We start from the raw sequence: 20,389 nt of genomic DNA, 5'->3' as shown, positions 1-20,389 counted from the left end.
CTTTAGGTCATACAACGCTTTCTTCAACTTGTATACATGATTAGGATATTGATGATCTTCAAATCTAGGTGGTTATGATATAAAGATCTCTTCATTCACAAACCCATTTAGGAAAGCACTCTTCACGTCCATCTGAAATAACTTGAATCCATTCATCCATGCAAAGGCTAATAAGAGTCTTATAGCTTATAACCTTGCTACTGGGGCGAAGGTCTCATCATAGTCAATCCCTTCTTCTTTGTTGTAACCCTTAGCAACAAGCCTTGCCTTGTTTCTTGTGATGACACCTGAATCATCTGACTTGTTCCTGAAAACCCATTTTGTTCCTATAACATTTATTTGAGCTGTTTTAGGAAATAGGAACCACACATCATTCCTTACAAATTGGTTGAGTTCTTCATGCATAGCTGCTGTCTAGTGCTCATCCTTGAGTGCATCATTGATTGTCTTTGGCTTAAATCTTGGAGACAAATGTCTATAGCTCTTTAAGTGGTCTATTCTTTCTCTCCACCACTCCATTTTGTTGAGGTGTTCTTGGTGCAGAAAAGTTGTGGAAGGTACCTAGCTTGTTGCAAAAGTTGCTGAATTTATCATTATGAAATTCTCCACCATGGTCACTTCTAATTGCTCCAATGTTGCTGCAGCAAGGGTTTTGCAGCCTTTTTGCTAACTTCTTGAATTCAAGATAGGCCTCCTTCTTTAAGTGTAGGAATATGGTCTAAGTAAACCTGAAAAAATCATCTACAACCACAAGAGCATACAAATTTCCTCCAAGACTCATAGTTCTAGAAGGACCAAAAAGATCCATGTGTAATAGCTCAAGAGGTTTTGAAGAGGAAACAAAAAATTTTAGTTTAAAGGATTTTCTTGTTTGTTTCCCCTTTTGACAAGCCTCACACACATGTTCCTTCTCAAACTTGAGTTTGGGTAAGCCAATAACAAGATCATTTGAAATCAGTTTATTCAAGTGATTCATATGTATATGAGCAAACCTTCTATGCCAAAGCCAAGATTCCTCATGCTTTGTTAAGAGACAACCAACAAATGTAGAGTTAGAAATGTCAAGCAAATAGACATTGTTTGATCTCTTACCAACAAGTAGAACTTCCTTTGAATTTGGAACCGGATCTCACAAGGATTAGTTCTGAAGGTGACTTGGTTGTCTTTGTCATAGAGCTGACTAATGTTGAGCAGCTTGTGTTTGAGTCCTTCTACATAGAGCATATCATGGATTAGAAAGCTGTTTTTATTGCCTATGGTACCTTTACCAAGGATTTTTCCTTTGTTGTTGTCTCCATAGGTCACATGCCCTTCCTATTTGAGAGTGATGCTGGCAGATGCTGTTTTCTCACCAAGCAATCCTGCAAAATTCAAAATCAGGTGGCAAGATCTAGTCCCCTAACAAATTTGGGTCCATGGATGGTAATATGATTCTAAAGAACCTTAGGATTCCTAGGAATCCACTTTAGGATACCTTTGGGAACATAAAACTTTATAATTTTACAAAATCTAAAAGAGTGACCCTTTCTCATAAAGTAGAAACAACAAACAACCGGTTGTTTGACCTTTTAACCGATTGATTTTTTGTGATGGTTGAAAAAGGTTTTGAACAACCACTGTTTTTGCTTTGTGGGTTAAAACCCAAACCAGATTTCCCAAAAACACACTTTTGAGATTGTTCCGTCCGGTTGACCGGGACGTCTTCGTGCGCGACCTCAACCGTCAGCTAGGGACACCTTCCCACTGGTTGCCTGTGGATTCCTGTAAAAAAGGAAAAGAGGACAAAGAGGCACCCTAGCGGCCGTGTGCACTCCGACGCTCAAGTCAGCCAGCAAGAAACACCAAAAACTGTCCACCTCCGTGTCTGAGCACCGCGTGTGGCACTCTGAAGGTGGTGAATTAACTGTGTATATGTGTGTGTTGTCTCCTTCGGGCAAAAATATTCCCCAGTCCCTTGTTCGCAACCTTGAAGCACGAGCAAGCAACTAGAGAGTTCTCTGTTAAATTTGCCGAAGGTTCCAACCCCTTTTCCAACATTCTCTGCGCTATTTAAACTACCCAAGCATTTAAAGCGCCTTAAAGCGCTTTTACTCACAAACGTAACGCACTCATTAAAGCGCTTAATTAGAAAACGTAGCGCATTTAAGACGTTTGAAACGCTCGGGAGCCATTATAGTACCTGAATGCTCGAAAGGGAAACTGTATTGAATAACTTTTAATTACCTGGCACCTGACTAAAGGGTGTTTCTATTCTGGCATGGCTGTCGTACACGTGGAGGGCCTCACGACGCCATGACCCCATCTGGGGGCGCTTCGGCCCACCTGGGGACGTTTCTACGTGTGAGTCCTCCTGCTGGGAGTGCTACTGCGCTAGGGGTGACTTTTTGGGGTGCCAACTCATGCCCCCAAGTATCTAGTCACTTACTTTGAGAGCGTATCTGCCTTCCTTTTGTACTCTGCACCCGGTTGCCCTGGGCGTGACTTTCCTCTTGAGTCGTATCTGCCCTACGGGCGTCTCTGGGGCGGCAGGAGCACGTCACAAGTCAGGCTGCCCTTCACTGGTACTGTTACTATGGCCTTGAAGCCACCTTTTCTTTCTCTTTACTGCTGCCCCGTGCTGTTGGGACCTGAGGCCTTCTCACGGCGTCGCTCCCTCCATGGTCTTTCCTACCCATGGGTATCGGGGAACCACACCGTGATTGCCTTACTTTAGCACTGTTTGATCTGGCGACGCCCTAGCGAGGCGATGCCTCCATCTGGGCTACGCTTTGCCTTGGCGACGCCTACCCCTGGCGACGCCTTGCCTTGGCGACGCCTGGCCTTGGCGACGCTTCCTCTTGGCATCTCTACACCTAGGTGACGCCTTGCGTTGACTTTTGACCTTGACTTAGTCAGCGCCCGGATACGGGACGGTACACAAGCCCCCCAGTCTTAAGCCGAAGACTTGTCTTCAGCGCAAAGACTAAAGCCTCGCCCACGCCGTCCACGTGCCTTCCTGATGACGTGTCATTCTCTGCTGACTCAACAATTTTTTCGAATTACTGACGTGACAATTTCTGAAGCAGAGGTATTCTTAATGGCTGATTGGACATCCCTGAAATGGGAAAAATGATGTCTTTTGAAGTTGCGCTTAATCGCGTGCCACGTGGTTCATCGTGCGGTCGTCTTCAAGAACCCCTCGCGCTTCCTTTGAGCGCTTAATCTTGCAACAGGTGGCGTCATCACACGGTTACCCTTTGTTGCCCTTCGCGCTTCTCGTAATGTTTAAGTTACCAAACCCCGCGATTGCCACTACTGTTACATTCACTTTCTCTGCCCCCAGTCACTGTTCATCTTCTCTAAATCCCTTCTCTTGCGACCCCTGTTCGTTCGTGTTTCCGCTCTCCACACCCTTCAGGCCCCAAAGGTACGGTTTTTCCCTCCTTGATGATTCTCTTTACTGTATGAACTGCCTGGGACTGTCCATATTACCGCATTTCTCTGGATATCGTTTGTATGTTTCTTTGTTCCTCTCGTTTCCCTTCGTTCTCTTGTGGGTAGGGCGCTCCTAGGGTTCTTCCATTTTTCCCTTTTCTTCTCCCAAACCCCTTTTCTCTGAACCCTTTCTTTCTTTTTTGATCTTCAGTATTGGCATTGATGGCGAAAACTAAAACCACCGCGCCTCCCCCGCTCCCCAAGTCTCATTATAAGGGCGAATACGACTGGGCCCCCGACGAACTTCTGGACGAATGTTCCCTCCTGAACTTTGTTGAGGACGTGGAGGCTCATAGGGGGGACCCTGCTCTCTATAACTTCAATGCGTTCCACAAAAATCACGACTCCCAAGTCCTGGTAAGCCGGGTGCGACCAGGGATGCCCGTTTGTGCGGACTCACGGGATACTGGGGGATGCCCTTTCTTCTTCCTCTATCAGATGGTGCTCAAGAGGGTGGGCCTGCGTCTACCCCTCACTCGCTTCGAAAAAGAGCTACTGACAGAGATAAACACTGCTCCCGCCCAACTCCATCCCAACAGTTGGGCTTTCGTGAGGGGGTTCCAAATTCTCTGCGGCTATCTAGGCGTTCCCTCCTCTGTGGACGTTTTTCTTCACTTCTTCGAGGTAAAGAAGCAAGGGAAGAGCCTTTGGATGAGCTTTTCTGGCATCGCCGGGCACATCATCCTTACGCTCTTCTAGAATTCGTTCAAAGGATTGAAGGGGAAATTCTTCAAGGTACGCGCGACCAAGCGCGATCCTACTATCCTAGAGGGCTTTCCCCTGTACTGGACAGACAAACCCATAACCATGAAGCCCTTGGCTCTGGACGAGCTCGCCCCGCCTGACCGGGATGTATGCAAAGCCTTGGCGGGACTGGAAATAGTCTTCGATACCGCCAAACTCATCGCGAACGAATTCAATGCCCATGGGCTTTCTACCTACTTCGGTATCTGCTCTTGGTGATTTATGATGCATTAGTTGTTGTGGTTATCTGCATGTATTTGGCCATAGAATCTTCCTTCTGATTCATCTGAATCAAACTTATGCTACCAATTTTCGCTGTACAATGTTACTTGCATTTCACGCCTCTTCATGTATTGTGAATTCGCATAACTGTTCTAGTGCTAATCCTTGTTGAATGGCCTGTCTTGATGTAGGATCGGTGATGGGCGTTTCCAAAAGAATAATGTTGGTGAAAGAACTGAAGGAGGCTCGTGCCGCCAAGGCAGGCGTCTCCTCCAGCCCTGTTGCCAATCCGGTTCTCCCACCGGCTCCGTCACCGCCACCTCCAGTCATTGCTGAAGCTGCTTCTAGCCCATCTCCGACGTCTCCACCTGGCTCCGCCGTGCTTCCAACTCCCAATTCTCCTCCGCCTATCGCCGCCGTTCCCCTAGCTGCAGCCTCGTCACCGGCTCCAACCCCCCTTGACAAAGGGAAAAGGGTTTTGGAGATTCTGTCAGATGATGAGGATTCGGAAGGGGTGGCACCCTTCAGAAGGAGAAAATCCGCGCGGGTTCCTCTTCTGGTAGAGACGTCGCCGCAGGGAGGGAACCCCTTTATGGAAACCCTCCAAGCGCAACCTCACTCCCTCCTATGATACTCCAAGAGGAAAGGGGCGAAGGCGCCGAATCTGCCCCGCCTCCGCCGCCGCCAGAAACCACTGCTTCCCCGGCTCCCGACGCTGCTGCCCCCGACTTCATCGCCATCCCTCCTCCAATCATGCATCTGATGAGGGGTTTCAGTGGCGGGGCTATGCCAGAAGGTACCGACAGGAGGGAAGGCATGCCTTTCTACTTGGGGGCCTTCTTGGCGGTGGCCCTTGAATGGCGCTCCCAGGCCAGAAACGCGGTCCTGCAAGCTCATACCCTCCAAGCCTTGGAAACGAAAGCATCTACTCTGGAAGAGGAAATGAGGACCCTGGGACGCCAGAACGAAGCCTATCAAACTTCTCTGAGACAAATACAAGAGTCCAAAGCAGAAACAGAGAGGCGACTGGCGGAGGCATTGGAGCTCCAGGCAGGCTTCTACACTCGGGAAGTTGCTCTTCAAGTGCAGGTAGCGGGTCTTCAAGAAGTGGTCAAAGCGGATGCAGAAACTCAAAAGGACCTGAAGGACCGTTGCTGCGAACAGGCTGCCAAGGTGGAGCGGATGGGGGAGGGAATGGCCACCCAGGACAAAGCTATGGACCTTCTCCGAGTTGACTACGACAAACTGCGGGTCGAGGTTAGCCGGCTTCGCGTGGAGAAAGAGGCTCTGGAGAAGCAGGTGACCTCTGGAGACGCTGCCATTGAGGAACTGGAGAAGGAGAAAAGGTCCCTTATCCAGGAGATGGCGGGTACCATCGAGGAGGGGTTCCAAGAGGCCCTGACCCAGGCGTCCTGCGAGAATCCGGGCGTCAACCTTTCGAGCTGCGATCCCACACACCACGTCGTTGACGGGAAGGTCGTGCCCATGGATCTGGATGATTGAACCGCTGCCTCTCATCCGCCGCCTTCCTCTTCAAGCTCCACTCTTTTATTCTTTACCTACGTTTCTTGATTTTATCTGTCAAAACTTGTAATTCTTTGAACTATCCGCACTCTTGTTACTGATTTGGGACGTTCGTATGGTTGCCTTTATTTCTTTGTCACATACGATTCTGCCTATGCGATCTCATTCTCTTTTCCCTCCACACGCTTCAATTATTTTATCTGTGTTCTGCCCATTTCTTTCACTTCGTTGGGCGGTTTGGTATTATCGGGAAAGGTTGCGCGTCAACCCTCACGCCCATGGAGAGGCTCACTTAGTGACGCCGTATCGTCCACGGGACGTCTCTGATACCGAAAGGCCCTTTCTCTGATCCTTAACACCCGGCGCCCACGCCTAAGGAGAGGCCTGCTAACAGCAGCACCGTATCGTCCCCGGGTGTCTAAAACGCTGAGCGCTCTGGAGAGGGTCTGTTCCCTCCATGGTCTTTCCTTCCCATAGGTATCGGGGAACGCCCTGCCAGCGATTCGCTGGCGTTTGGCGATCTCATCTCCCTCCACAGTCTTTCCTACCTGTGGGTATCGGGGAGGTGACGCCTGTGACTAACTTTGCCTTTCTTTGATTTCTTCTCCCTCCACAGTCTTTCCTACCTGTGGGTATCGGGGAGGTGACGCCAGTCGGTATTTGGGTTGGCGACGCCCGCGACATCTCGCGCTGTCGTCGCCCTTTATGTCCTTCCTGGCAACGCCTCGGGCGTTACCTTTACTTCGACATTGACCTTAATTCTTGCCTTGGTCAACGCCTGATAACAGCGAAGAGCCCAAGGCTTTGTCTGTGCCATCCACGTGGCGCTCCTTGTATAGCTGATGGGACCTTCTGTCATTCGACTTGATCCACGTGGCGCTGCTTGTATGGTTGATGGGGTATCTAGTCATTCCATTTTCCGACTCCTGCTGTACCCCTGGCTCACTTTCGACGGCGCATCGTACCACTGGATATTCTGATGATACGACGTTTTCTGATTTAAACCAGTGGTGCCAGCGTCATCCTTTCATCTTCTGCCACGTGTATCAATCGTGCGGTGCATCCATTCACGTCGTTTGGCGCTCTAACCGCTTTATTTAACTCTTCAAGCTCTGGAACTGTCTTCATCATTTTCTCACTCTTCATAACCTACTTGCGTTCTTTCTTCTTGCATCCTTCCTTCTTGCACCCTTCCTTCTTGCACCCTTTCTTCTTGCACCCTTTCTTCTCTGTCGAAGGGTTGTTCTAGCCTTCGCTCGCCTCACTCAACTCTTGCGTTTCTGGCAGTCCTGAGCTTGTTAAAGAATGTCCTCTCACGCTGCTTCCTCCAGAGTTCGTCCCAAAGACTTGTACCCTTGGGCTTCGAATGAACTTCTTGACGAGTGTTCATGCTTACTCTCTACCAGGGCCATACGGGAGCACAAAGGAGAGTCATGTTCCTACGACCACCGGGCCTTTGCGAGGAGGCATGACGACGACATCGCTGTGCTCCCTTGCACTCTAGGGGAGCCAGTATGTGGAGACGAACGGGCCAACGAAGGGGTACCTTTCTTTTACTTTTACCAGGTGGTGTTCAAGACCATCGGAGTGCGCTTACCCTTTTCTTGGTTCGAGAAGGAACTGCTGACAGAGATCAACGTGGCTCCGGCCCAGTTGTATCCCAACAGCTGGGCCTTTGTTAAGGCCTTCGATGTCCTCTTCGGGTCTCTGGGTTGTGCACCCTCGGTTGACCTCTTTCTTCACTTTTTTGAGGTGAAGAGACAGAGACACAACCTCTGGGTAACTCTCAGTAATGTGCCCGGGAGGGTTCTCTTCACACCCTTCCAGAGCTCGTTCACCGGGTGGAAAGGCCGGTTCTTCAAGATCTGTCGTACTGACCTTGTCCCCGACGCACTGGATGGGTTTCCGCTGTATTGGGTGAGAGAGGAAAAGGTCCTCAAAGCCAAACCCCTCAAGAATCTAGCTCCAAGTGATCAAATAGCTTGCCGGATTCTTGCTGAGGCGGGAGGTTTTGACTCTGCCACGGTGATCAGCCTGGAGTCTAATGCTGGGACTCTTGAGAAGTACATATGTAAGAACCGCTGCCTTGGCAACTCCGGCCTTTGTTGCTTTTTGTACGTGCATGACTTGCCTTGGTATCTCTAACACGTCTTTTTCCCTGGTGCAGGTTCGAAAATAAACCAAGAAAAGAGGGCACGACTTATTCGAGCTCTGCGGGCTGGAAAAGAGGCTTCGTCTTCCTCTAGCGATGTCTCTGATGACCACTGAGGAATGGCTTGTTAGCCTTTTTGTATGATTTGTAGCGTTTGCTTCGTTTGTACCACTCCCATTGTATTGAACATTGCTTGTAACAACAACTTTCAATATCATACTTGATTTTTTTGCAACGCCACTTTACTTTGCATGTGCCTCATATACCACGTGCTTTCCTTTCGTCTCGTTCTGCCCACGATGCATGCCTTCACTTCGGGCGACGCCCCCTTTCGGGGCGACGCCATGACCTAGGCGACGCCTTCTTCCTTGGCGACACCATGGCCTAGGCGGCGCATCACATTACTTCTAACAAGGGAAGATAAAGGCTGAAAACCAAGGCACTTCTTTTTCTCAACTGGTTTTTCCGTTTATTAGGGTGACCTCATTACAAAACCCCCGAAAGGGAAAAAGAGCGTCCCCTTCGACTAAATTGTTACATACTGCTTACATAAGTCAACTGAAATAAAATTTTAAGTTGGCTGCATTCCAACTGCGCGGGATAGGGCCTCCATCTAAAGTCTCCAGGTTGTACGAACCATTGCCCTTAGCCTCAGTAACTCTGAAGGGCCCGGTCCACTTGGGAGACAGCTTATTCTCCAACTCGTATGGGTGGGCTTTCCTCATCACCAGGTCGCCCACCCGAAACTGTCGCGGCTTTACCTTAGAGCTATATTGCCGCTCTACTCTTCTCTTCATCGCTTCAGCTTTTATTCTAGCTTCTTCCCTGGCCTCTTCTAGCAGATCCAGGTTCACCCGCCTCTCTTCATTAGATTCCTCCACCACAAAGTTTTGAAAACGCGGTGAGCTTTCGTGTATTTCTACTGGAATCATCGCGTCCGACCCGTATACCAAACTGAAAGGCGTCTCCATAGTAGAGGATTGGGGCGTGGTGTGATATGCCCATATAATCCTTGGCACCTCTTCTGCCCACGCCCCTTTGGCCTTCTCTAACCTTCTTTTTAACCCCCTCAGAAGGACTCTGTTTGCTGACTCTACTTGTCCATTGGTCTGGGGGTGTTCAACCGATGCGAACACTTGTTTGATTCCCACTTTAGCGCACAGATTTCTCAGCTGCTGACTGGCAAACTGGGTCCCGTTGTCAGATATCAGGCGCCTGGGTACGCCAAAGCGACACACGATGTTTCTCCACACAAAATGCTGTACCTTATGCGCAGTGATTTGTGCCACAGGCTCGGCCTCTATCCACTTAGTGAAGTATTCTATGGCGACGATCAGATACTTCATCTGCCTGATAGCCAGTGGGAAAGGGCCCAGGATGTCAATTCCCCATGTGTGGAAAGGCCACGGGCTGTATATAGACCTTAACTCTTCTGGCGGCGCCTTGTGCTAGTCGGCGTGCTTTTGGCATTGCCTACACCGCTGGGCGTGCCGTGCGCAGTCCTCTTTCACTGTTGGCCAGAAAAAACCTGCGCGTATTACCTTGGAGGCTAAGGATCTTCCCCCTACATGGCTTCCGCAGATGCCTTCGTGTAGCTCCGCCATTATCCTGGTGCACTCATCGCCACTGACGCATGTTAGGATAGGGTGAGTGAAGCCGTGCCTGAACAGCACCCCATCCACCAAAGTATATCTGGCGGCATTTCTTTTGACTTTTTTGCCCTCTTCAGGGTCCACTGGAAGAGCCCCATCCGCCAGGTACCGTTTATAGGGCGTCATCCAGGTGTCTCCCTTGGACAAAACACAGACCTGCCTCTGCTCTTCCTCAGGCACACCCGTGTATATGCTGATGCGGGGCACCTTCTGCGTATCTTGAGTTAAAGAGGAATGGCTCCTCGGCCTTCCCCTTGGTGTATAAATCTGGAGGACATCCACCCTGTTGTCTTCCACGAATCGACACGGAGCTTTGAGAGTCGCCTGGATCACTGTCCTCTGTCTACCCCCCTTGCCTGAGCTGGCCAGCTTTGCAAGCAGGTCAGCTCTGGCATTCTGCTCCCTCGGGACATGTATCAGCTCACGAGCGTTGAACGCCCCCTTCAATAACTGGACGTATCTAAGATACGCCGCCATCTGTGGGTCCTTTGCCTGGAATTCACCCGACACCTGCCCCGTAATCAACTGAGAGTCGCTCTTCACCAGGAGGTGCTGTGCGCCCATCTCCTTCGCCAAGAGCATTCCTGCTATCAGGGCTTCATACTCTGCTTGATTGTTACTTGCCTTGAAGGCAAAACGCAAGGCCTGCTCGATGAGTATGCCGTCGGGTCCCTCCAACACTATTCCCGCGCCGCTCCCTTGTTGGTTTGAAGAGCCATCAACCGAGAGTAGCCACTGCGAACTAGGTTCCACCTCTTGCTCACCTCCGGGCGAAAGTTCTGCTACAAAATCCGCGTACACCTGCCCTTTGATGGACCCTCTAGGCTTGTACTGGATGTCGAATTCTGACAGCTCCACTGCCCAGCGTACCATCCTTCCTGCCACATCGGGTTTCTGCAGCACTTTCTGTATGGGGAGATTGGTCATCACTACCACTGTAAAACTGTGGAAGTAATGACGGAGCCTCCTAGCAGAAAACACTACCGCCAGCGCCGCCTTTTCTAGTGCTTGGTACCTCGTCTCAACCCCCTGTAAGGCCTTGCTCACGAAGTAGATGGGCTTCTGACTCTGGTCCTGCTCTTGGACCAACACAGAACTGATGGCCCGCTCCGTTACAGTAAAATACAAACGGAGGGGCACGCCCGTTACCGGCTTGCAGAGGACCGGTGGCGTCGCCAGGTACTCCTTCAGCTTAATGAAAGCCGCTTCGCACTCATCAGTCCAGACAAAGCGACTGTTTCTCTTGAGGCACTGGAAGTTTGCCCCTTTTCTCCCCCGGCGGAAACAAACCTCGAGAGCGCCGCCATCCGCCCTGTCAACTGTTGCACCTCCTTTACCGATGTCGGACTCTGCATGGCGATAATAGCCGCACATTTGTCGGGGTTCGCCTCTATCCCCCTCTCAGTGAGCAAAAAACCCAAGAACTTACCGGCCTCTACCCCGAAAACACACTTTTCGGGGTTCAACTTGAGGCGGTATTTGGATATTGTGTTGAACAACTCCTCGAGGTCTGCCATGTGCTACACCCTACTCTGCGACGCCACCACCATGTCGTCGACATAAGCGTACACATTCCTCCCAAGCATTGGCGCCAGGACCTTATCCATTAGCCTCTGGTACGTGGCGCCCGCATTTTTCAGCCCAAAGGGCATCACCTTATAACAGTAACTGCATGTCTCCGTCATGAATGCAGTTTTGCTCTCGTCTCTTGGGTGCATCTTGATTTGGTTGTACCCTGAGAAGGCGTCCAGGAAACTCAACACCTTGCTGCCGGACGCGCTGTCTACCAAGGCGTCGATGCTGGGCAGCGGATAGGAATCCTTTGGGCTTGCCTTGTTCAAGTCCGTGAGGTCAACGCACATTCTCCACTTTCCGTTCGCCTTTTTCACCAAGACGACATTGGCGAGCCACTCAGGGTACTGAATCTCCCTAATGTGGCCAGCACTCAGCAGCTTCTGCGTTTCGTCTCTCACCACCTGTTGTCGTTCCTCATTGAACTTCCTCCTTCTCTGACGCACGGGGCGGACCGTGGCGTCCATGCTGAGGTGGTGACACAGGAAATCAGGGTCGATGCCTGGCATATCCGAGGCGGACCATGCGAAGGCATCCAGGTGGCGCGAAATCAGTTCTACCACCCCTTCCTGTTCTTCTGGGCTTAGCGAACTTCCTAACATGAAAGCTTTGCCGCCAATCTCCCTTTCTATGGCGTTAGCTGCAGGCTGCTCCCTGCTATCATCTTCGACGGACGCCGCCTCTTCGACAGGCGCCGCCTCTTCTACGGGCGCCGCGTCGTCAGGGCCTTCCTCCATTAGCACATTTGCTTCGGGCCTCGCCCTCCCTCCTATGGCCGCATCAGGCGTCAGCCCAACGGGCGTCGCCTCAACCATCGTCGTGTCCGCTCTTGGCGGACGTTCATACACCATAAATACGCCTCTCTTCGTCTTCAGGCTGTTTTCATAGCATTTCCTCGTCTCCTCCTGGTCTGACCTGATGACTATCACCCGGCCACTGAGGTCCGGTAGCTTCATCTTCATGTGACGGGTGGAGGACACTGCACTCAGACGGTTTAACGCCGGTCTGCCCAGCAAAATATTGTAGGCAGAATTGGCGTTCACGACGAGGTACCGGATGCTCTCTGTACGGGAGGCCTCTCCGTCTGTGAACGTAGTCCTCAACTCCAGGTACCCCCGGACCTCTACCTGGTTATCCCCGAACCCATAAAAACATCCCGTATAGGGACTCAGCAGATCGGGGGACAACCGTAACTTATTAAAGGTCGACAGAAACATGACGTCTGCCGAGCTTCCTTGATCAACAAGCACTCTGTGGACCTTCCTTCCAGCTGTGACGACTGAGATGACAACGGGATCGTTGTCGTGGGGCACCACATCTCGGAGGTCTCTTCTTGTGAACACAATATCTGACTCCCAGGGCTCCCCCGAGAGCCTCTCTTCGATTGAATTCACCCCCCTCGCGTATTTCTTCCGCTGGGAGGCGGTGGGTCCTCCGCCGGAAAAACCTCCAGCAATGGTGTGGACCTCGCCAAGCACAGGCATCTCGTGTGCTGGCTCATCTGCCGGCGGCGGCAAGGTGGCGGTCGTGGTGGAATCTGCGACATAATCTTTCAAAAACCCAGTCCTCACCAGCTCATCTAGCTGGTAGCCCAACGACAGGCAATTATCAATTTGGTGCCCGAAAGCCTCGTGAAATTCGCACCAAGAGTCTTTGCGGGGCCCTAACACCTTGTCGGTCTTCGCCGGTCGCCTCAGCTTCTCGGCTATGTTGGGTACGGCGATCAAATCCTTCAACTCAACTACGAAGTTGTACCTCGCCGGTCTTGCTCTTTCTCTGGCGGGGCGTTCGCCTCCTGCTGGGCCCCGGGGCTGGGGCTTTCTGGCCTCGTAGGGGCGTCTCGCCTCTGGCTTCTTTCTCCCCGTCGTGGTCTCATTGACTCTGACGGGTTGAACTCGCGCCGGTCCCCTCGGGCGTGAGGGCACGGCGCTGGTGCGCTTCACACATACCTCCCCTTCCGAAGCAATATGCTCTACTGCCCTGCGCCGTAATTCAGCGAAAGTCCTAGGGCGATTACGGATAATGGATTCTCCGAAGGGGCCGGGGCATACGCCTTTCACAAATGCGTACACGATCATAGGCTCTTCTGTTGTGCCAACCTTCACGACCTGGGCCCCAAAGCGATTGATATACTCCTTCAGGGTCTCCCCCTGATATTGCTTCACGTCGAACAGGTCGTATGAGACCGGCGGCGGGGCCTTGTTGGCTAAGTACTGTTCTCGGAATAACCGCGACAATTGGCGGAAGGATGTGATACGACCTTCTAGGAGGCTAATGAACCAGTCCATAGCCATCCCGGTCAGGGTGCTCATGAAGAGCTTGCACTTGGCAGCATCAGAACCGCCTATCAGGACCATCTGCGTGTGAAATGCAGCCAGGTGCGTCTCTGGGTCCTCCATCCCGGTGAAGATCACCTTGGGTCCCGCGAACGTGTTCGGGATCGCTGCGTCTAGGATCTCCTGTGAGAAAGGAGTGGAAAACTCCCTTGGTGGGGAATGGTTCTCCGTCTCGTCAAGCCCAGGCCGCCTTCTATCGTTTCTCAGGCCTTGGCGCAACTCCTCATTCACACGGTGGAGCTCTTCGTTCCGCTAATGCGAGGCGTCAAGGTCTGCCTGCATGCGTTCCTGCTCCATTTTCGAATCCGCCATGTCCTGCTGCAGCCCCCTCATTATTTCCAGGACCTGCTGCATGGATAGGTCTGCTGGGGCTGCGCGCGCTGCTCTTCGTCTGGTGGGGGCCATTGTCGCTCCAAACTCCTTCAACGTTACTGTAACTTGATAACCTTCTCGAACTTGTGATGGGACTGATGTTTTATATCGGCCCCACGGTGGGCGCCAAATGTTCCGTCCGGTTGACCGGGACGTCTTCGTGCGCGACCTCAACCGTCAGCTAGGGACACCTTCCCACTGGTTGCCTGTGGATTCCTGCAAAAAAGGAAAAGAGGACAAAGAGGCGCCCTAGCGGCCGTGTGCACTCCGACGCTCAAGTCAGCCAGCAAGAAACACCAAAAACTGTCCACCTCCGTGTCTGAGCACCGCGTGTGGCACTCTGAAGGTGGTGAATTAACTGTGTATATGTGTGTGTTGTCTCCTTCGGGCAAAAATATTCCCCAGTCCCTTGTTCGCAACCTTGAAGCACGAGCAAGCAACTAGAGAGTTCTCTGGTAAATTTGCCGAAGGTTCCAACCCCTTTTCCAACATTCTCTGCGCTATTTAAACTACCCAAGCATTTAAAGCGCCTTAAAGCGCTTTTACTCACAAACGTAATGCACTCATTAAAGCGCTTAATTAGAAAACGTAGCGCATTTAAGACGTTTGAAACGCTCGGGAGCCATTATAGTACCTGAATGCTCGAAAGGGAAACTGTATTGAATAACTTTTAATTACCTGGCACCTGACTAAAGGGTGTTTCTATTCTGGCATGGCTGTCGTACACGTGGAGGGCCTCACGACGCCATGACCCCATCTGGGGGCGCTTCGGCCCACCTGGGGACGTTTCTACGTGTGAGTCCTCCTGCTGGGAGTGCTACTGCGCTAGGGGTGACTTTTTGGGGTGCCAACTCATGCCCCCAAGTATCTAGTCACTTACTTTGAGAGCGTATCTGCCTTCCTTTTGTACTCTGCACCCGGTTGCCCTGGGCGTGACTTTCCTCTTGAGTCGTATCTGCCCTACGGACGTCTCTGGGGCGGCAGGAGCACGTCACGAGTCAGGCTGCCCTTCACTGGTACTGTTACTATGGCCTTGAAGCCACATTTTCTTTCTCTTTACTGCTGCCCCGTGCTGTTGGGACCTGAGGCCTTCTCACAGCGTCGCTCCCTCCATGGTCTTTCCTACCCATGGGTATCGGGGAACCACACCGTGATTGCCTTACTTTAGCACTGTTTGATCTGGCGACGCCCTAGCGAGGCGATGCCTCCATCTGGGCTACGCTTTGCCTTGGCGACGCCTTCCCCTGGCGACGCCTTGCCTTGGCTACGCCTGGCCTTGGCGACGCCTGGCCTTGGCGACGCTTCCTCTTGGCATCTCTACACCTAGGCGACGCCTTGCGTTGACTTTTGACCTTGACTTAGTCAGTGCCCGGATACGGGACGGTACAGAGATGCTAAAACATTCTCATGATTTGATTTTCCTTTTGAAATTGTGTCAACATTTTTCACAAGATACAAAACTTTCTTTTGAAGAGAATCACAATTTTTGCAAATACTAGAATCACACTTGCAAGAGGAGTTTTGATAAATCATTTCAAGATTTTCAAAATCAGCATTTGAATTGTTCAAATCTTTTTCCAGAAATTTGATTTTCTCTTTCAACCAGTTGTTTCACTTTTCAACCGATTATTTGAAAGGGTTAATCTTTTAGCTTCTTCACGAGTCTGTTGGAAAGCCTTAAGATGTTGGAAATAACTTTCACATTTATTGGAAGAAGATGTACTTACATGGTTTGACCCAGATTCTTCTCTTGCCATAAGACATACCTCCATTTTGAATTCTGAAGAAGATGATTCAGCAGAGGACTCATTCTTGTCCTTCCAAGCACTCCTTGAGTTCTTGTGAGTTCTCTCAAGAGTATCCCACATTTCTTAGGCAGAGATACACTATGAAACTTTGAGAAATTCATCAGAATCGAGGGCAAAGACAATTATGTTATTATCTATACAATCAAGGTGATCTCTTTCATTTTTAGATGAAGCATCATTATTTGAAATAACATTCCAGATCTCTTTATCTAAATAATCAACAAAGAATTTCATTTTGTAGACCAAACCTGATAATTTTCACCACAAAGCAGAGGTGGTTTATTTAAAGAGGCACCTTCCCCAAAGGAAAACTTGTTAGCCATTAAAACAATTTTCAGATAAATAGAACTTGTTAAACAAGAGGGGGGGTGAATTGTTTATCAAATATTTTCTCAAAGATTGAATAAGAATGAAGCTTTAACACAATTCACAGATTAAGCAATCAAGGAAAGCAATCAAATAATGATTAAGAAACAGTTTGCAGAATTTTAATCGGTTGAAACTTCGTTTTAACCGGTTGTTTATAGCAGTAAAAAAAGCATAATTAAAACAAACAATTTATAAGGAATGAGAGAGAGATTTACCCATCCAATTTTTTACTGGTTCACTCAACCTTTAGCTACATCCAGTTCCTAAAACAACCACTGGGTTCCACTAGTAATCACTCACAGATTACAATTTACACAACCACAAAGAGGTGATCTTGAAACCACAAGAACCACTCACCCTCTTTGCAAGCACACACCTCTACCCAGAACAACCTCTGACTTTACAGGATTTCCATACACTTACAAGTTTATGAAAGAAAAAATACAAGAATCCTGAAAGGAACGAATTACAGCTGAGTTTACTGGAATCAGAAAGCTCCTATGATCAAACCTTGAACCAATGCACAACTATTCAAGAATTTTGCAAACTTTTGAAAAACTTCTTTCAAAATCAATCTCAATCTCACTATGTTTGATATCTAACTTCTGTATTTTGTTTTAAAAGAAAAGCCATATTTAGAGTACTCAAAACTAGCCGTTCTAGGTAGCATTTATGAGCCAAAACAGTTTTGATTCACATCCAAAACAGATTAACAGGTTTTCAAAAAGTTATTATGAAATGTGACAATCAACCGGTTGAAAAGTCATTTTAACCAGTTGAATTGGTTAGGCAGTTATTTAACCAAGTCAAAAATAGTTTTAAAACCTTCAAACAAGCCAAGTGACAAACAACCGATTATTTCGAGGATTCAACCGGTTGTTTTTCTCTTTGCTTAGAAAAACATTTTTCTCTTTAAAAATAGATTGAGCAAGTTTGTGCAAGGGACTAGGAAAGATCTTTATAAAGATCCTAAACACCCTAGACTACACCCAAACCAAAAGCAGCACAACTTCAACCTTCATCATGGATTTTTGAAATATCAAAGCTCCCATGTTCTACAATCTCCCCTTATTTGATGGAGGAAAATCCTTGGGATGCTTTTTGGAATGTTTTTGTTTAGAATCTGTATAACCTGCATTCATAAGCAAACATAGACATATAGGATAATCTATTCCAATCAAACAGGCACCACAAACCAGTTCCCACTAGGTGATTTCCAAAGAGGAACATCAACCAAATCATTGTGAGAAACCAATTAAACATACAAAGGTGCAGCACAGATAAACAATCGGTTATTTCGAAGGAATAACCTATTGAAATTTTGTATCAGAGTTTCAAATTTCAAACATAAACCAGTTATAGAAGTTTGTAGTAGTTATAACAATGTTCAAAAGCATAAATAAGTGTAGATATTAGAACATTACATATCTCAAACATTTTTCCCCTTATTTGTCTTCACAAATAGACAAAAAGAAGGATAAAAAAAACTTAGGATAAATCATGCGTATTAATTATGCCCAACTCCTTCCTTATAGAATAAAAATGTATTTGGATAAGGGTTTTGTGAAAATGTCTGCAAGCTGGCCTTCTGTGGCAACAAATCGAATCTCACAAACTTCATTGCTGACATGGTCACGAATAAAGTGATGTCTAATCTCAATGTACTTGGTTCTGGATTGCTGAACCTGATTTTTTGTGAGATTTATTGCACTTGTGTTGTCACACAATAAAGGGACTGATGTAAGCCAAAAATACATGAAGATGACCAAGGATGCTATATTTGAATGGTCATCTCAACTAGCATTTAAAGATACCATCAATAGGAGGAATGCTCAAGGAGCACAATACTTGAAGTTCTTCCTATTAGTGTTCTTAATATGGAGGCCCAAGTCCAAGAACCTCAAGGAAAAACTAGCTCAAAATCCTTCATGCCTCAAAGGATTGCAAGGAGCAAGGCCAAAGTTTTGGGTAAAGAGCATCAAATGCTATCTCTTTTTGTAATTACCCTTGTATAAATTTGTAAATAATATAGGAGTAGCCTTAGGGAAATGCCAAAAGAGGAAAACCAAAAGATACCTTTCATTTTAAGGCATTATAGGCGCATTTTTTTAGGAAAAGTTAGAAGAAGTCACTCTTCCTACTTCTTTCTCTCTTAGGCGCTAGAAGGAGCTAGAAGAGTGACTTTTCCAACTCCTTCTCTCTTGTACAATGATTGGCCCTCTCCATTATAAATAAGGGTGCTTGGTACCTTGAATAATAAGTTGAAAGCTGAAATTTTGAGTAAAGAAACTATACCAAATTGGTAAGAGAGTTGTGTGAGACTTGTTATCTACTCTTCTTCCTAGTCTTATCTTGGGAGGTTCTTGGGACTCTCAAGTGGCGGCATCCACTCATCTTGAAGCTTCTTCACTCTTCAAGTGGCGTGAAACACTCCAAGGGTCATCAACCACATAAGTCCATCTCCTTTCATCTTCCAAAATTACCCATTTGTTGTTTTCTTGTAGTTTTTCAATTTCAATCGATTCAATTGTTTCCTTTTGTTGTTTCCTTTCATTTGCTGCACTTTTTTTGCACGTTGTTCGGTTCCTTTCCATTGTACATGTTGTTCTTGTTTCGGTTTTCATAGAAACCCATTTCTATATTGAATTCCTGAGTTTCAAGTGGTGGGTTTTGTTCTTTGTTGTGTTTCAATCAATATTTTTAATTCTTGTTGCATTCTTTTTTTTCAAATCTTGTGTTCTTTTTGTGTTCTTGATGAGTGATCCTACCTGTTGACCGGGACGCAAGAACCTTGCCTCGTCAAACCTGGATCGACTTCTGCGCCGTGTTAGCCTTCGTCCTTCACCGTGATTCACCTCAAGAACCTGCAAAAGACAGAACGGCGCCGCTGCGGCCGATCACGCTCCGACGCCCAAGTCAGCGACTGAACCACCAAATACTAAGAGGAAACTCAAGAACTCTAAAGAACCGTGCAAAATTCTCTCTCAGCGTACTCAAGACTCACAAGCGTAAAGAAGTAATCTAAACGTGCGTACCTCAGAAGTTCGTTAGAATCTCTTATATACCTGCGCACTTTCTCTCTCCAGACAGTTACACATTTGGACACGTGGCTCGCATCCAGCTGTACGCGTGTCACCATCTGGAGCATCCTTGACTTGGGTGCCACTTCTTACTCTTCAGGCTTTTGGCTAAGTTACTTATGCATGACACAACTCAGTGCATAGCTGCCTTGGAGCGTGATCTCTTCTGAGTGGCGAGTTCGGGTGCCTTCGTACACACCTTCCCTGTGGTCTCGCCGGCCGCCTTCATGATCTACTTTACTTGCTTCACCGTGTATGTTCAGGTAAGCTGTCTCCCGACCTCATCCTCTGGCTAGCTAGGAAATGACAATCTGACTTCATCTTCGGCGATGTCCTTGTTTCGGCGATCTCTAACCACTAGGTCGTCGAGGGTTCGCATCTGGCGACTTCATCTCAAACCCGGTGACCGCCGGTTTAGGTATGCTAGAGACCGGGGCACGCCAACTTAATAGCTGGCGACCACACGAGCCCCCCGACCTCCTTCCCTTCTGCCGGCCATGGGCCCTGCTCAACACGCCTACATAATAGCTCGCTGCCACGTCATCACTTCCGACTACCAGGACGGTACAATGAGTTCTTAAATGGTTATAGAATCTTGATCTAATTCTTAAAAAGTGGATTTTCATATATCAACTCACATCATGTGGTATCATGAGTCTTAGGTGTGTTATTGTGTGTTTGAGTTGTTTTTGGCACTTTTAATTCAAGAACTTTACATTCTTGTTCTTTAATTTCATATATGTTGCCTTATTTTGAGTACTTTCTTGCTGTTTTACTTGTTGCACTTAATTGTGTTTCTATCATTTTGATTTTTGAATCTCTATAAATTTTGTCAAAGTCATGTTTCTCCCAAAATGTCATCAATTCTATGTAGTACTTTTCTTGATAATTTTGGTTGATTGATTTTATTTGAGTGCAGTTTTATATTTCTGTTTTTTGATCCTTTGGTGCCTTTTGTACCAACCAGGTCATCGGGTGTGACGACGTGTTTAGCAAGTGACTACGTGGGGCGTGCAAAGCAGGACACGTGGACAAGAGAAAAGATGAATGGTCCGGAGTGAGCATAGTCGTCGTTTGTGGAAGC

General features: G+C 48.2%; 1 protein-coding gene across 1 annotated transcript; it reads left to right on the top strand.

Moving 5' to 3' along the window:
• The first annotated feature begins 5,256 nt into the window (after nucleotides 1-5,256).
• LOC137825026 (uncharacterized) lies at nucleotides 5,257-5,943 on the top strand. Its single transcript, XM_068630699.1, has one exon. It carries the CDS (start codon nucleotides 5,257-5,259, stop codon nucleotides 5,941-5,943), a length of 687 nt encoding a protein of 228 aa, XP_068486800.1.
• Nucleotides 5,944-20,389: the final 14,446 nt, after the last annotated feature.

Source organism: Phaseolus vulgaris, chromosome 8 (genome assembly GCF_000499845.2).
Source record: "Phaseolus vulgaris cultivar G19833 chromosome 8, P. vulgaris v2.0, whole genome shotgun sequence".
Taxonomy (NCBI): domain Eukaryota; kingdom Viridiplantae; phylum Streptophyta; class Magnoliopsida; order Fabales; family Fabaceae; genus Phaseolus; species Phaseolus vulgaris.
This window is presented reverse-complemented; position numbering and strand designations above follow the sequence as displayed.

Coding starts and splice junctions, on each gene's coding strand:
- LOC137825026 (XM_068630699.1), top strand. CDS start 5,257: ATGCCTTTCTACTTGGGGGCCTTCTTGGCGGTGGCCCTTGAATGGCGC.